This window comes from Alosa alosa, chromosome 18 (assembly GCF_017589495.1).
Source record: "Alosa alosa isolate M-15738 ecotype Scorff River chromosome 18, AALO_Geno_1.1, whole genome shotgun sequence".
Lineage (NCBI taxonomy): Eukaryota > Metazoa > Chordata > Actinopteri > Clupeiformes > Clupeidae > Alosa > Alosa alosa.
In genome coordinates, this window is record NC_063206.1 from 22934676 (window position 1) to 22952871 (window position 18196).

An 18196-nucleotide genomic window follows, 5' to 3' on the forward strand; every position below is an offset into this window, starting at 1 on the left:
ATTATGACTGCCAAGCAGCTTTTTTTTAAGCGGCGGTCATATAGGTTTAGTCAGATTGGAACCATTTTTTTTTTTTTTTTTTTTTTTTTTTTTTTTCGCGATGCCCAAATTTCCGTCCAATGATTCCGGGACACTGAAAGACCGGGGGTATATCAAAACTTGGTGGGCATGTAACCCCACATGGATAGCATGGAACCATCGTTTTGATCTGTAGCCCCCGCTGGACTGGACCCCGAAAGGAGGGTAGGGCAGACACAGTTTTTGTGAATATCTCTGGCTGAAAACCGTGGGGCCTAGGATGACCAATTTTTTTTGTGACCCTTACAATAAAATAATTTATGTTTGCCTCCAGGGGTCATGTTAACCCATTCCATGTGCACACATGTGCATAAACAGAGATACACACACACATACATTTACAGTAATCATAATTATGACACATACTCACACAGTAGACATATGTACGCATGCATGCACATGCACAAACACACATACGCAGGCAAAAACAACACAACACATACATACACACACACACACACACCCACACACATGAACATAAATTTGTACACGCGTACACATGCACATAATTCAAGAATTTTTTACCGTCATCTACTCCCTGAATTTTTGGTCATTGATAACGGGACACCGAACCACCGGGTACATGAAATTTGGTGGGTATGTAGCCCCACTAGACTTTTACGGAAAAATTTCATTTAGTCCCGGGTACCACCACCAGCCCCTGGCTGGGCCCCCGAACTGCAAAAAAAACAAACAGTTTTCCCTAAATAACTACCTGAACCGTGGCACTGAGGATGAAGAATCTTTTATGGTATGTTGGTCTCAAGGGCCCACATCAACCTGGCTCATAATCACTCATTTGTGATCTGCACCACCCGGTAAAAATGAAAATGCAATATTATTCTGCTTTAATTGCCCCTATCTTCAGTTAAGATGTTCAGAACTGCACCAAATTTTATGTGTATGATTGACCTGGCATTCTCTGGGGGTATGCCAAGTTTTGTAGAATTTCATCCATGGGGGTCTAAAAATTAGGTTATGTGTACATTTAGTGACTGTACACTCATTGGCCTGTAAATGGCGGTGCACACATATACACATGCACACACACAGGCACCCACATACTATCGGTATTAGAACGGCCAATACATAATTACAAATTCAGTAGGATTAAAAAGAAAGCCAAAATAAATATTCATCATCATCATCATGGCTGCATTTTCAGTATTGGCGATAAGTAGTCGTTTGTCCACTAGATGGCGATCGTTGCAGTGAGACGTAATTTTGTTGGAAGTTAAAAGTGGGTTGGAAAAACAATGGACGCTTCCTACAAGGACTGTAATTTACCTCAGCGGACATCTAATAAGGATAGGGACGATGTTCACATGAAGTGTAATTCCCATTTCTTCTTGAAGTTGAAATAAATCTGAGGATGTTTTATCGGACATGCTTGGTTTTACTGCAGGTAACGTTAATCTTGTAATATCAATAAGGACCTAGGTAATGTTACCGTTAGCGTTAGTTGAGTGATGGAGGCATTTGATTGATTGCATTTGTAGAAAACTATAAATGCGGTTATACCAAGCAAATTGATAGCAGCACTGTTTGTATCTTTCGACTGTCATTTATTGCACGTGCTACAAAATCATTCTGTGCAATGGAAGATTTACCAACGTTACACCGGTCTGATACAATTTTGCCTATACATGCGTGAGACTGAGGCGCCTGTTTATTTTGTTTTAAGTGCATGCAGGGTGTGAGAGGGGAATCGATGTGCTTTGATTACAGCTTGGTAGTTGTAGTCTGTGAAATTAAAAAGCACGTGTGTGTGAAGTATCCAAACAATGACACCTTCATTTCATTATGGCTGCTTTAGCAAAACACCTTAAGCTACTGTGTAGTGGGTCCCATTTAGAAGTGGCTACTTCATTGGCTTTCCTTGACTCATGGAGCTGCGTGAATGTTATTACAACTTTTCGCCCGCGATATGACAGTTTAAGTCCGCTTGATACTGTAAGGCGTAAGCCATTGGTTTCCAAAGGAGATTTTATTTGTGTAAGCCAGCATAGCATATTGACAATTTATGTTGTAAATAGGCCTACCTTATAATCCTACCTGTAGCTTAGGGAAGCTAACAGCTTTTATTAGGATCTAGTTTGTTAGTTACCGTTTTGTCATAACTCTCTGATGCATTTTTGCATTTAGAATAGCCAGAGCGTGTATATCTCAATCGGAAAATTAAACAATATTGGGTGCCTATGGACTAGGCTGGGTGAACCCAGCCTGATCTGCCCGCTATTTATTTTTTGATTTCTTAAAAGATTGAGCTTGGTCTGATGAAAGCCAGACTAGCCATGGACCTCAGTAAAACAATGCAAGGGAACATGAATCAGCCTATATTTGCAATTTAACAATAACGGACAAAAGCTCTTCAACTTTGGCCCGTTAAAAATGTGTATGAACAGTCTAGCGGCGCATTTCATCAAGGCCCATTTGGACATGTCAGTTATTTGCACCACTGGTTAGATGTAAAACAGCATTTCGTTTCAGACTAGGCTACTGTTACTTAATTTGTGCATTAACAATAACGTTTCAGACTACTGTTACTTAATTTGTGCATTGACAATAAAGTATTACATGAACTAAAGATGACTAAAATCTTATGTAGAAGAAGAAACATTCACAAAAAATCCATCCATCCAAAAATGACCTTTGTTTTTGATAGCTGTTGAAAACGGCATGGAACTGACAGAGATGTTTTTGTTTATAAATACATAATAAATAAATAAATAAATAACATTATGCTGATACCTTTTGCTTTTCCCAAATACAATGTAGCCTACAGGTGTAAGTGACCTTTCATCAATCCAGTTGCAATGGATGAACTGCCCTACTTGTGATTGTTTAGAGATTTTAAAGGTTTTATAACAATGCTACATCTTCTTTGGCTATTCTACAATCTATTCACCTTTTCAGCACCAGTAGGCTACTTTCTGTGCAGCCGCACACACACACTCAGGCATGCCAAACAAGCATACACAAAAGTTTCAAGAGTGGGGGATGGAGTAAAATATGGAGACAAATTGAAGTGTGATTTATTTTCGCGGAACGGATGTACAGGACTGAGTGGCGGTCATATTTTGTACCGCTATGCGGTACATCTAGTTATCTCACACTTAAAGAAACACACACACACACATTTTTGAATTCTTTATTTGAGTCCACCAATCAAATTTCTTACAGAAAGGATTAGAATATTCTCAGAGAAGATACAGCTTTGACACTCAAGGGTAAAGCGTTGCCTATGCCACACATCAAGGCTGTCTATCACAGCTGATATGGAGCAGAATTGCATCTCAGTTGCAACAAATGACAAAACAAGGCATTAACAACTTTATAAATGTACAGATAGTTTATTAAAAAGGACTTTATACAGACAATGCCTTGACCAATACTGGCGCCATCTTGACATTAAGTCACTACAACACAGATCTTGCGTGTTTTTGACAGAAATACTTACTTTAAAGTACTTCCATCAAAAACATGCGAGATCTGTGTTGTTTCTAGACGGTGCCGACCGGCAAACGACTCAAGGTATTGTCTGTACAGTCCTTTTTATTAAACTATCTGTACATTTACAAAGTTGTTAAAGCCTCTTTTTTGTTAGGACCCTCATAATACTACCAAAGAAGTGTCGGGCTAGATAGAGAGATAGATAGACAGATACTTTTTTTGATCCCCAAGGGGAACAAGACGGTAAAAAATACACAAAGACACAGAGCTACCTCGACAGGCTGCCTCTCTCGCCGGCGCTGGAACCGGAAACAAAAAGGCTACTTTGAGCCTTGTAAATGGTTTAAAATTAGTGATCTTTTTACCATGAGAAATGCCCTAGTGTTAGCATTTTGAAAGCATCGGCTAAAAACAGGCTAGTTTAGAATGCATCGGATTAGTGTTTTTTTGCTCCCCAACGACGTCAAACTTGTTATCTTGCTAAGCATATCAAAAATCCATTTTACACCGGATTTTCCCCTTTAAGCTCCTAAAGTTAGTTACTTTTAAAAACAATTTTAAACTTTCTGACATGTTCAAGGAGATGATCATAAGCGGCCTATAGGGTAGCACACAATTGTGCATAGATCTGGCAATAACTCTCCTGGTCCTGTCAAGAACAATGGAATATTCCTGATGTGATAAGCTTCCGGACTGACTCATCACATGGGGAAAAGCAGGTGGCCAGAGAAGCTGGTGTGATGGTACTGACTATCGAACACCCACGCACTAGCTCTCAATTTCACATAGACCACATCTCCCACCTCCAGTAGCAGAGAAGCTCCATTTGAGGCTTTCACCCCTCCAATTGGCTGACGACTATAAGCACTGACAACATGCTCTCCATTTTTGTAAAGATTGATTGCAGTAGTTGTAGATGCATGACCATCACCATAAATAAATACAACAAAGTGGTAGACCCCTCTGACTGGAGCTCTGATAACCCCTTTGGCAGACACAAAGTGTAAGAGAGAGACACACAGAGAAAGAAAGAAAGAAAGAAATACTTTTTATATTTCAATACTGTAATTTTGTAATGTTCACTAATCTGATCTAATGTCATGTGTGCCTTCGAGAAAAAGTCATTATTTATTTTCAGTGATAATTAATTAATTAATCTATATGTTTGATATATCTGCAGGAAATATGGTGAACATACATAAAAAGAGAAACCAAGCAGGCACTCTCCAGTACCTGTGTTGAGCAGTTTCCAATGTTGGTAAAGATGTGTCTGATTGTCAGGGGCATTTCAGTTGAAAATGGTCCTGTATGTCCACTACCAGATGCTAGCAATCATGCAGAAAAAGATACCCTCCTCTCCTCTATCTCCCTCCTCAGGTCCTCCACTTCACCATGGTGGCCCTGGTGAGTGATGTCATTATCACTGATGGTCTTTCCTCTAAGCTGCGTCTCAGTCAAACAGCAGCACAGCAGCACCAGTAGAGCTTCACAAATCTTCATGATGAAACTAGACAATTCTGCTTTCTGCTTCTTGTGTACTGATTCTGATTGCTCTTCCTCTCAAACATATGTACTGTGCTGTATTGTATACCTGGTTTCATTTTACCAAGTGGTTTCCTTGGGACATGCAGATATTAAGAAAACAAACACAATCATAGTTTTACGAAGATCAAAGGATCACAAGATTAAATGCCATAGTCTTACACTCATAAATGAAGGCGTGTACTGGATGTGAGTTATATTGTCCATGTTTCCTTGTTGTTTAGTAAAGGGCTGCTGATTCCTGGACAGGACTCTGGGTTGTTTGTTAAACACGTGCATCAAAAATGTGCCAAGGTTGAAATGCCATGGTTCCAAGGGGTGTGTGGGACTTGAGCTCCTGCTGTTTCTCCTAAAGTGACTAAACGGCGTCTCTGTGTTTTGTATGTCTCGTGTCACAAACACAGTCAGTTCATCAATGCCTAACGCTGTTAATAAACATCCATCCTTTTCTAAAATACAGACTGCTTTCCTACCCTTTATATACTCTCATTTTGATAAGATGTAATGTTGAGTCCTGACAGTCATGCATTCACCAATGGGTTTCTTTCTTTCACCTTAATATTGTTAAGAAAGACTTTTTACTGACCTTTACTGAAAGACTTTACTTTCCTCCCATCTGGCAGGCGTACCAGAGCTTCTTATTCCCTGATGCTGGTCCCCTCTGAACTCCACACCACAGCCAGTCGGAGTCGTGGCCTACTGGTTAGTGCTTCGGACTTGTAACCTGAGGGTTGCCGGTTCGAACTCCTAACAGTAGGAACAGCTGAAGTGCCATTGAGCAAGGCACCTAACCACTCACTGCTCCCCGAGCGCCGCAGTAGCAGCTCACTGCGTCAGGATTAGTGCGTGCTTCTGTTCACTGTGTGCTGTGTGTGTTTCACTAATTCACGGATTGGGATAAATGCAGAGACCAAATTTCCCTCAAGGGATCAAAAGAGTATACTTACTTACTTACTTACTTATTGCACTCATTACTACACTGTCTCTGTCTTAGAGCTCATATCTGCAGTTTTGCAAAGATCAAAGGATCACAAGATTAGTCTTCATAAATGAAGGTGTGTATGTGAGTTATATTGTCCATGTTTCCTTGTTGTTTAGGGAAGGGCTGCTGATTAAGGAGTTTGTCAAACATGAAAAACTCCAAAACCATCAAATGTAAAAATAAATCCTAGACTGCTTTCCTCTCTTTATTTGTTCTTGTTTTGATGACACAATGAGTCCCCACAGTCACCCATACACCACTGTCATAGTATTCTGGGGTTTCGTTCTTATGCTGTAGTCCTTACTTAAACCTGCACATCTGTAAATCACACTATTGCACGTCTGGTTAGGTGCTAACTGAATTAAATTGGTTATATACCAGTAATCAAGCACAAGGACAACAGAGGGGAATCTAGTCTGAAGTACCTCCATGAAGAGACTTTCACAGATAGATAGATATAGGCCTATAGATAGATAGATAGATAGATAGATAGATAGATAGATAGATAGAGATAGAGATTTATAGATACTTTATTGATCCCCAAGGGATCCCCTACTGGTTAGGGCTTCGGGCTTGATGCTATTGATGCTTGATGCTATCTGTACCATTATTTTGAGGGAGAAGCTTAACCTAATTTTTTCATTGGATTGAAGCAGTAAATATTCTGATGTAATAGTGTTCTTATATAATGTATCTCCTAGTGTAGTTAATGGCAACACCTTAGATCAGTTTTCATGTTAGTTTAAAACTCTCAGACTCACACATCAAACATGGCAATCTTAATTAGTTTTATTCATCAGATACAAAAGAAATAAACCTTTTCTTAGTGGCATTTCTCTATTCATTTACATTCAGAGTAAAAATAAATAGTGATGTTCTGTAAAGTGATGACTAGAAAAGCCAGAACTTGTTACAGAAATGTCTATCTCTATGTTTGTTTGGGGCTTGATGTGCTGTATATGGTTCTTGTTCATCTCTTAGTATTTGTACATTAGAATCTCACACACAGTACACAGTCCTGTTACAAATATCATCACTCAAAAAATGGTATTAAAATGTAATGTCCAAATTCCCTGAATATACAATGTGTCTTATATATCATAATCCTCATGTAATTTCTTTTCAGGACTGACTCCTCACATGGGGAAGAGTAAGTGGCCAGAGAAGGTGGTGTGGCGGTTATGATTATCGTGCACCCAACAGTTGGACCACAGCTTCACATACACCACATCTCCTACCTCCAGCAACAGAGAAGCTCAATTAGAAGGTGCTATACAGAGCCACTTGATTGATGACTGTAGGCAAAAACAACATGCATGCTCGCCATTTTTATGAAGAGAGAGTCCTATACATGTTGAGGAACCTCCTCCATAAAGAAACACAACAAAGTGGTAGACCCCTCTCACTGGAGCTATAAAGATCCCTGTGACGCCACACAAAGTGACGTGAACGATGATGTTTTCACTGGGGAAAATGTTTTTCCTATGCGCATGAACGCACTGAGAGACATCCTCTATGATGTTGAGCTTTGAACAATTTCCGGAGTATGAGCTGAGGAACCGAGGAGGGAGGCTGAGTGCAAATAGAGGGATGTACTGTATCTTATGTGTCTTTTGTACCCCCCACTGTTAAGTTGGAGCAACAGGTGTCAAACAGTTTCATTCTGGTGATTATGGAAACAATATTTTTTTTGTAAAATGCTTACCTAGTATGAACTATATCTTGAAGTACATTTGATTGCTATGAAAACAAAACAAAAGCCACACAACACATATCATAATACTTTAAATGTTTAATTTTCCCCCTTTTCACACTCCTCCTGATCTAAACCAGAAATACTCTTGCTCTGTCATTCGTGATATGATTTGTCTTATACTGTGGGTATTGTTTACAGGTGTATCTGTGTTTTGATCTCCAGTCCTGGTGGCCATTTAAAAGTACTAGCAGCTCTAGTTTGCTCTGACTCCCCCTACTGGTGTCTTGTGGTGTCATTCTGGTGATTATATATATTTGCCTTATATTCATTCTAGTAACTCTTTAATTAAATAATCTATGAGTGCTATGAAAACAACAAAAATATGTGACATATCATAATGTATAATGCTTGTTCCCCTTCTTTAATTTATGTGGCCACCTGGACTGGAGAATGAAACATCAGTTAGTTAGGATTCAGAAATGACAGCAAATGTAACAAAGGTTACAATTCAATTGCAATATATTATACTGTAAGTAAGATAATGTATACGAAGAACTGCCATAATAACTGATACAGTATATTAGACCAACAAACACACTAAACAAATAACTAGAAAACACACCACCATATAACATATTGAGATATAAAATGTACATGCAATCAAAACCTCTGCATTAGCATTTATCACAGTGCATGTGATATCAAACATAACACTGCTACTGCTAGTTTTTTATGCAGTTTAAGCAAAGGAATTCACATTTCCCTATATCTGCAAACAACACTGACACATGGTTCTGAATAGTCAATGCAGTATCACAAAACACAATATTGCAATACTTGAGTGAATCATTACTTCTGGACTGACTTCTCACATGGTGAAGAGCAGGTGGCCAGAGAAGGTGGTGTAGCGTTCCGTATTATCATACACCCACGCATGAGCCCTCAGGTTTACATAGACAACATCTCCCACCTCCAGCAGCAGAGAAGCTCCGTTAGAAGAGCTGGTCCAGTGGCTTGGTGTGTGAGTGTAAGCAATGGCAACATGCTCTCCATTTTTATGTAGGGTGACTGCTGCAGCTGTGGATGCATGACCCTGTCCTAAAAGAGATACATCAAAGTGGTAGACCCCTCGAACTAGAGCTGTGAAGACACCTGTGACAGACACAAAATAAGAGAGTGAGAGAAAGAACAGAGAAAAGAGAGAGAGTGTGTGAATGAAAGGGGAAGGGAGAGAGTGTCGTGGTCTTTATTGACATATATCCTTTAGTTTATATATCTTTTATGTAGTATCTTTATTCTGTGTAATATCATTGTTTTGTGAAACTGAACTCTGTAGTATGTTCAGTGTGGGGGAAAGGAAGACTGGTTTAAGGGAAAGAGCAGATGGCTGACAGGGTCATCAATAAGGTTTGGCGCCAGGAAATGTAATCAAAACCTAAAGAATGTAGGAATAACAGGATGAGAGGGCAAAGGTGAAGTACCATTACTTGGTCAGTTATCTGTAAACATAGAGTGTCTTGTCTGGGATGACTTGAAGGGGTATAAAGGCTGGACAACAGCCAGAGGATGCTAGCTTACTGAGCTCACTTTGCTCACTGCTCACTTTCTTACTTTGCTTTTCACTTACTTACTTGCTTCACTAATGCTCCGGAGTGCATTAAAGCCATCATCTGCAGTATACATCCACAGTGTGCGGACTTCTTTTGATGTTGTATTATTTAATGTGGATTTGACACCACAAGAGAGATATATCTTATTTAATTGATCTGGAAATTAAATGATAATTGTTAAAAGGACATAGGAAAGAGCTGTTTTTAATTTATCTCTTTCCCATGTCATCTTTTCATATTTCATATTATATACCAAGAGGTGTTACATTAGCTTTGATAACAAGGCAGATTAACATATGTCCAACAGTGATACTAAATCATCTAGTACCTGTGTTTTTGTTGTAGCAGTTGCCAATGTTGGATATGACATTTCTGTAGATCAGAGTAGTTGCAGCTGAAAAGGGTCCTATATTTGCAGCACCAGATGTTACCACTGAGGCAGAGAAAGATACCCTCCTCTCCTCTCTCTCCCTCCTCAGGTCCTCCACTTGGCTTGCCGTGAAGTTCAGATTCATTGCCTGAGCTGAGGGCAACACACATACAGTACACACACACACACACACACACACACACACACACACACACACACACACACACGCACACACACATACAATAAACATGAAAGAACCATAAGCATGTAAATTATAAATGTACTTTATGAGGAGGAATAGAAGCTTTCCATACCGTCATTTTCACTTTTTAGTAGTTCCACTAGTCTCTCACTGGTTTCTCAATCAGCCTCCATTGGTCTGTATCCAGCTCCATTTTCCATTTGTCTGTTTTTGGTCAGTATGGCCTCCATGGCCTCCATTTGTGTCTTTTTCTGCTCCATTTTCTGCTCCGCCACCAGAACACTCAACTCTCTCAGCACAGTGTGGATGTCAGGTTGGCATGTTTGGTTGGTGCAGGCTGTGTCTGCAGCTTCAGCTGTCTGTGCTGCAGCCATAACCTCATTTTCTCTGGTGTCCGTTTCACTATGGTGGCCTTGGTGAATGATGTCATTTTCACTGATGGTCTCTCCTCTAACCTGTGTCTCAGTCAAACAGCAGCACAGCAGCACCAGAAGAGCTCCACAAATCTTCATGATGGACCTGGACAATTCTTTTGTTCTTTTAAGTACTGATTGGGCTTGCTCTTAAATATACTAAGACCTAGCTACATATTACCAAGTGATGGCCTTGGATATGCAGATATTCATCAAACAAATAGAGTCGTAAATGAGGTCTACGTGAGATGTAGGCCATGTGACCTGTTTTTTTCCTAAATCAGCTCATGGCTTGTGTGTTATTGGTCAAAGTCCTGCTAATGACACCATCTCACTGCCAGATGATCATCTTCATTCCTCTGAGGAAGAGGAGCTGTGGTTTATATGATGCTCATTGCAGAGCTGCTTTGGTTAAAGCCCCACTGATGACTTCATTCATCTCAGGCAACAGTAAACACATAGAACATTTGAGCATGCATTTTTTTCTGGTGAATAATTTACGTATGCATGATCACAGGGCAAAATGTTTTTTTTAGCTGTGTTAGCTAATTCATCTATAAACTCTCTCTCACTCACACACAATGTGTATAATGTTATGCAAGTTGCTTTGACAGTTTAAGTAGAAGTAAGTGCAGTGTTATTTCTGTAAAAACTGACCAGTGGGCTAGGCTGATAAAAACTCTCTAAGGGCATTGTGAGAGACACATAGGCTGAATAGGCTGTTCCACATGTGAATAACTGGTTCACATGGGATGGTCTGGTCCACATGTAATTCACCTGGCCCAAATGTAAATAGTCTGGTCCACATGTAAGTAACCTGGTTTACATGTGTAACTTGGTCCAGAATGAATGAATGAATGAATGGCCTGGTCCAGGTAAGGGTCAACATTTACCCCCAAAAATCATGGAAAGTTGTGGGTATGGCTGGATTCATTTCTGTTTCAAAGTGTTATCTTGTGGTGTGTTTTTGTGTTAACACGTGTCATTGGTTGGTTATGACAAAGGCAGGTGATAAGGAGTCAATAGAGCACATATCTGCTGCTTTACTAAAATCAAAGGTTCCAAAGATTAAACGCCAGGGCTGCTGGACACTGGGTTGTTTGTGCATAAAAAACATGCCTGCTGCCAAGGGGGTGTGTGACTCTTGGTGCTTGAGCTCCTGCTGTTCCTCTTGAAGTGACGAAATGGCATCTTTGTGTTTTGTCTCATGTCACAAATACAGAAGACCAGAGTAGTTTTAGCTGAAAAGGGTCCTACATTTCCAGCACTAGATGCTAGCAGTGAGGCCGAGAAAGGCCAAAGAGTTTGGTTCCAAAACGCCATATCCATTTTAATGAATTTTTTTTTACAAATCATTTTACATTTTGTTTACAAGTTATTTTAGTAGAACTGGTTTTGCATGTAAAGACGTCATGTAAAATGTGGTCAGCAGCAGAAAATAGCGAAAAACAAAACCCTGATCTGAAGGAGAAGGGGATCCCTTCAAAAGGGATTTATTGACCATCAAAGTATAGCCCCATTACCCAGCATATTATACATGTATTTTTGCCAAAACAAGAAAAGAAACTTCACAAGACATTCACTCTTAATGACTTTATTATTGATCATTTTTGGTATATATATATTTTTAAAGGTAATCTAACAATCTCTTTCAGCAAGCATATTCAGTGGCTTTCTTACTTATGATGGCATTCCTGTAAATGTGATATTCTGATATTTTAATGTTTTATTGGTTTGTATTTGTGAAGAGACCTTGGGTCATAAAATAAAATGCATTATTATTGAGTATCATTAAAGGTCTTGTCAGGATCCACTCTGTGTTAATCTAGGGAACAAGGACAGGAGTGTGTACCATTCTATCTGTGTCTCTCATAGCATCACATAACTTCTCCATCCATCTACTGCTTCCCTCACATGGGGAAGAGCAGGTGGCCAGAAAAGGTGGTATGGTGGTTATAGCTGTCCACCACCCATGCATCGGCCCAGAGCTTCACATAGACCACATCTCCCACCTCCAACAACAGAGAAGCTCCATTAGAAGTGTCCACTCTGTAATTTGATTGATGGCTGTAAGCAACGACAACATGCTCTTCATTTTTATGGAGTGAGAGTCCTGTAGGTGTAGATGCATGACCAAATCCATGCACAAACACAACAAAGTGGTAGACCCCTCTGACTGGAGCAGTAAACACACCTACAGTTGAACAGAAATATAGTTACAGAAGACAGTAAAATGGAAGATAATCATATAAAATATTGAGTGAAATCAAATCAGCATGCAGTGGTAGGACTGAACTTGAAATTGAACTTTGCTTCATTGTAATACCTGTATTGGGGTTGTAGGCATTTCCGGTGTTAGTGAAGACATGTCTGTAGATCAGTGTGGTTGGCCTACTAATGGGACCAAAAGTCTCAACACCAGATGCTACCAATGAGGCAGAGAAAGACACCCTCCTATCCTCCCTCTCCCTCCACAGCTCCTTCACCTGGCTCCCTGTCAGGTCCACACTGCCTCCTACAGCTGCCACAGCTGCTGCTTGCTCCACCTGTTTCTTCTTTAGCTCCTGAATAACAACTGTGTGCTCCACTACTGTCTTCTCACTGGCTTTCAGTCTGTCAGTCAGTCTGGTCTCCATGGCCTCCATTTGTGTCTTAGTGTGCCTGAGCTCCACTCTCTGCTCCGCCACCAGAGTGCTCATCTCTCTCAGCACAGTGTGGATGTCAGGCTGGCAGGTCTGTTCAGTGCAGGCTGTGGCTGCAGCTTCAGTTCTCTGTGCTGCACCCATAACCTCCTTTTGTCTGGTCTCTGCTTCACCATGGTGGCCCTGGCAAGTGATGTCATCGCCACTGACGGTCTCTCCTCCAAGCTGCGTCTCAGCCAAACAGCAGCACAGCAGCACCAGTAGAGATCCACAAATCTTCATGCTGAATCTGGACAAATCTTCTGTCTTCTTCTGGTGTACTGATTGCTGTTGCTCTCAAACATACTGCGACTTATTGCCAAGGGGTGTCCTTGGGACATGCAGACATTCATCAAACAAACACAGTCATAAATGATGCACACGTGAGATGTAGGCCATGTGTTGTGTTGTTAAAAGCAACTCTGTGTGTTATGGTCAAACTGGTGCCAATGTCACCATAAATCACCCTACTGCCAAATAAAACAATCATAAAAGGGCAGGGAACGCCAGGGAGCTGCCCCTGGCAGCTGATTCCAAAGGTGTGGCGCAGCAACAGCAAAAGCTCTATCGCCTCTTTGCCTGAGTCTGGTGCGTGGAATATGCAGAAGACCCATGCTGCAGGATCTACGGGACCTGGGGGCAGAGTGGTGGTGAATCGAATGAGATCTGCAATGTAGGATGGGGCAAGGCCATTTAGGGCTTTAAAAACCATCAATAAAATCTTTAAAATGAATTCTGTGCTGGATGGGCAACCAAGACTAGTAGGCTACTTACTGTTCATTTCTCTGCATTGTGCTGGCTACACTCTCAAATGCAGAGCACATGAGCAGAGCAAAGAAGAGAAAAACATGTCTCCTCCACTGTTTATTATTATGACAGGATTCTAACATGGTAGGAAACATTAGCAGAACTTCTGTGATAGTGTAACTTCTACGTTATGCTATGGTAGCACAACTTTCATGACACTGAGTTTTAGAATAAACAAATAGGAATATCAATATTTAAATAGTAGGTTTAGCTGCTTACTAGACTATATCTCGAACGGTTAACTGATTATTTGACTATCCATGCATAGCAGTAGGTTAGGCTATGCCGTAGCTAGATGGGTAGAGGACGTCAAAATATGCTACGGCACCAGAAGACCAAAAATAGTCGATCTGCTCATGTTCCTTTCCCTTTGGTCTGCTCATGTAACACAGCGGTAACCATAGGAAATAAATGGTGTGGGCTGTGACAGCGGGCACACCTTGGGCACAAGCAAGCAACAAGTTGGTTTGTTTGTTAAGCTGTGTTGTTTGGTTGCTGTTATACCATGTGTTGTGCTGTTAATGTGTGACTTTAGTCCTTGGTTGATGTCTAGTAGTAGAACAAGGCCACCATAATAGTCTAGTAACTGTGGATGTTTAGTGTTGGCTCAGTTAACTTCCAGTACATGCGGTAGCCAAATGCAACAGTCTTATTCAGTGCAAAAACGGAGAGGTGTTAACCATTATAGCGGTAGTAGCCTGCATCTAATATAGCCTAGAGCTATTTGTGCAACGTCACTGTTGCAAAACCTTAAACTTTCTGCCCCATGGGTCAAAACCGATGAGCAAAACACCAGCAGAGCTCCCAGGCTACACCCCCAGGGAGCAGACAGCGCTCCACTCTGGGATGTTCATTCTCAATCAATACAACATGGAGAGATGGATTTGAAATGTAGCCGAATCTAATAACATTTTATTATGACCGCCGCACAGCGAAAAACATGCAAAAAACATGTGAAATTATGGATTTTACTGTACAAAGGTCATTACAAAGCAGATACCAGTGTGGAAACTGACATGCAAATGATGAGGGCAATTCAGATATACATAGTCAAAACCACAGTCTACAGTCAAGACATCAGTCAGTTAAACCTTCCAAAACACTGACACATTTCAGCATCAAGCTTTTACAGGGAGACAGTTGACTCGCTGAGTATTTTAAAAGTTGAGTATTTTAACAGGTTTACAATAAATGACCAAACCATGAAAATAAAGGCTTTTTAACTATTTTGAAACAGAGACTGCCTTGGAGCTTTTTCTCGTTTTGGATTATCAGTTTCCTATCCAAAGAGCACCTTAAATGAACCCACAGAGGAACGGGGGTAGAAGTACACAGACCATTAACAGAAAGATAGAGGATGGTAGCATGAGGCAAGACAAGGGCAACCACAGAGAACAGCACAAACAGGCAGCAAACGGTTCAAACAAGACATGTGACTAGTTATCTGATGATGGAGAAGATGGAGGGTGAGAAATGGAAGGAGTGGTGAACATTGATACAAATTGTGTCCATGTTGTGCTATCTTCATGTTTCTTAAAAACACAGAAACAAACATGCCTCAAAATTCCTTTAGCATCCCTCCTCACCAACACATAAAGTAGGAAATCAAATAGAGGGTTCAATGCAATGGCAACCTCAACAGAAAATAAAAAGTACACTCCAAACATTGTTTTATCAGGGTGTAGAGCTAAAATAGAGAAACAAATAGCCAGCAATAGCACTACATAGGGTAGGAATACGACTGTGTAGATGCAAAGTACAAGAACCAGGATTCCCATAATCCGTCTCTGCTCATGACTAGGTACTGCTGTATTGCTGGAGAGAGCCCTCCATGTCCCAATGAAAAAGAGCACAACCAGGGGATATGGGAGAAGCAAAACAAAGATTACAAACTTAATCAGATATTCAAAAAACAAGATGCGTGTGATAATCATAGTGACAGCCAATATGATCCAAACAGTGACAGACACGAAGATGGATGTCCGGATCGTGTGGACGTTTCTATGCCAAACAGGATGAGCAATCATTACATATCTTTCTGCAGATATGCACATCATGAAACAAATGTTAGCCATCACAATATACAAGTAGACTGATGTCAATTGACTATCCTGTAACATTTTAAAATCAATTTTTCTTATTAAACTTAATAGCAATTTGACAGAAATTTGAAACAGATCTGTAATGAGCAGGTTTGTGATATACACAAGACCAACATGACTAGTTTTGACCAGAGAATTCAATCCATACACAGCGATGCATATTACAGGGAATGCAACAACAAAAACGAGACTGTCGAGTGTCAGGTAAATGTTGTCAAACATTTCAAACAGTTCTGTCTGATTGGAAGGTTTCTCCATTTCAGGTGGAACTTGAAAACTCTTGTACTGTAAATCTCTGAACAGAAGAAATAACAAGAATTGTGGATATTAATGACTTCACGTGTGACACTCTCCTGATTGGTTGGCAGATGTTCTAATATCTTGCATCAGGTAAAATATTTTATTTACCCTTCCATGCACTAGAAACTTGGTTAATGGTTACTATAACAACTTCAACTTTTGTATGTTTTTTCAGTCAGAATCTTCTTGTCAGAATGTTCTAAAGTGCAGGTCAAAAGAGTCCATTCTGAATGTTCTAAAGTGCATTGTGAGCTCACCTGTAAAATGTTCTCCTAGTTGTTTTCTGGTGAAGGTAAGAGCCTCTTCAGCAAATAGAGAAACACAGCACACCACACATTACCACAGCTCCACAGTTTCCCAGATCAAGCTTCCGACCCAACAAAGTGAACTAATAAACCTAGCATTACTATGTAGTAGCCTACTGTTGGAGATACAGCATAGTGAGGGTAGGGGTGGAACCATTTCCAGTTATCTCTGATGAATAAATCAACAGTTTTGCCCACTGAGGACCCTTCAGCATCATGTGGTGAGGGTGAAGACAGACAGCGTGGAGTCTCTCCACACCAACCCAACAGCAAAGAACAAGAAGTGGCGAATGGGTTGCCTCATGTGGCCTGTGCTCTGGACCATAAGGTTGGATTTTAACGCACACACTTTTAACTAGTGTGCACATTCAAGTGCCTGCAGTCAGTGGCACTGGTGTGGTCTTAGATAAAGAAGAAGGAAAAATAAGGAGAAAGGTAGAAAATAGGTCAGTAGCCTATATTATGTTAATTTAATGCTAAAGTCAACACCCTTCACGTTCCTCTAAGCGCCCTAATTTATTTGGCAGACAAAGTCTGTCAGCTACGGAGCCCGGTAGAGCTCACTTTAAGTGATATTTTTTCTGGTTGTGATAATTTGTGAGCACGTTTTCCTTTAATTCCTCTTCTACTGCACTTTTTACCCCCCCCCCCCATTAATGCACAAATAGGCTGACACCAGACATAATTTCACTGCATTTCTTACTTCCAGTAACTATATGCATGTGACAATAAACTTCCTTGTATCCTTGTAATTGAGCCCTCGAATTATTACAACGTGACCCCGTTGTAGGCCTAAATTGAGCTCTCGAAATATGTATTTCGTGCTCACATTTAGTAATTCCCGACATTTTCTCACCGCTCGCTGTGCTGTGGTGGCAACTTCGTGTTACCTTGGCATCATAGACTGTATTATACAGTCTATGCTTGGCATGGACTAGCTGCTAGGCCTACAGCTAATTAAAGCCTTTAGGTGGTCAGGATGGTTTCATCATCATCAACCGTTTTTTATTCAGGGAGAAATTGACTGAGCATCAAGCTCTTTTACAGCAATGCCCTGAGTTACAAAACAACAACAATAATCAAAACAACAAAACAAGAACAATAAAAGATACAAAAGGCAAATAATAGTAATAATAATAAAATCAAATAAAAATAATAATAATAAATAGAAAGAAAAGAAGGGTAATGTATAAATAATAATAATGATATAAAAGGTCTAAAATATCAGTCAAAGCAAGAACATTGTGCAACAGCCATTGTTTGGATTGTTGACTAAAGCCTACGTTAACTGTGAGGTCTAGAAGGCAATCAAGCACATCACAGGCGACAAGCTCCCAAACAATTACAACACATTAGACCTACTGTTGGTACAAATAGGCTACTGCGTATTAGTGGTAGCCTAATACCCAATACAATAAGGTTCCGGCCTCTAGCGCCCGATGGGCCTCACCCACCAACGAGGTAAGCTTTGATAATGGACTATGAAGCGGAGACATAAACAGTGGCGTTCCACGATGCTCAGCTTCTCAGGCCATAGCCCAGCTCACACCGTTCGCGATAAACACCACAGCTCTGCATACACTTGGACCTCAACAAACACTCAAAACTTTCGCAAACATTCAGCTGGACGATGATGGCAAGGGGCCTGTGCAAAC

The 18196-nt window shown here is 40.5% G+C and overlaps 2 protein-coding genes across 2 annotated transcripts; both read right to left on the reverse strand.

Annotated features, from left to right (window-relative positions):
• Positions 1–7832: 7832 nt before the first annotated feature.
• Positions 7833–10100, reverse strand: LOC125311801 (complement C1q-like protein 2). The gene is made up of 3 exons (XM_048270135.1): positions 10046–10100; positions 9690–9884; positions 7833–8903 (listed from the first exon to the last, which is right to left on the reverse strand). Exons 2-3 carry the CDS (start codon positions 9874–9876, stop codon positions 8620–8622), a joined length of 471 nt encoding a protein of 156 aa, XP_048126092.1. The 5' UTR covers positions 9877–9884; positions 10046–10100; the 3' UTR covers positions 7833–8619.
• A 1824-nt stretch (positions 10101–11924) lies between these two features.
• Positions 11925–13359, reverse strand: LOC125311842 (complement C1q-like protein 2). The gene is made up of 2 exons (XM_048270205.1): positions 12673–13359; positions 11925–12540 (listed from the first exon to the last, which is right to left on the reverse strand). Exons 1-2 carry the CDS (start codon positions 13268–13270, stop codon positions 12257–12259), a joined length of 882 nt encoding a protein of 293 aa, XP_048126162.1. The 5' UTR covers positions 13271–13359; the 3' UTR covers positions 11925–12256.
• Positions 13360–18196: the final 4837 nt, after the last annotated feature.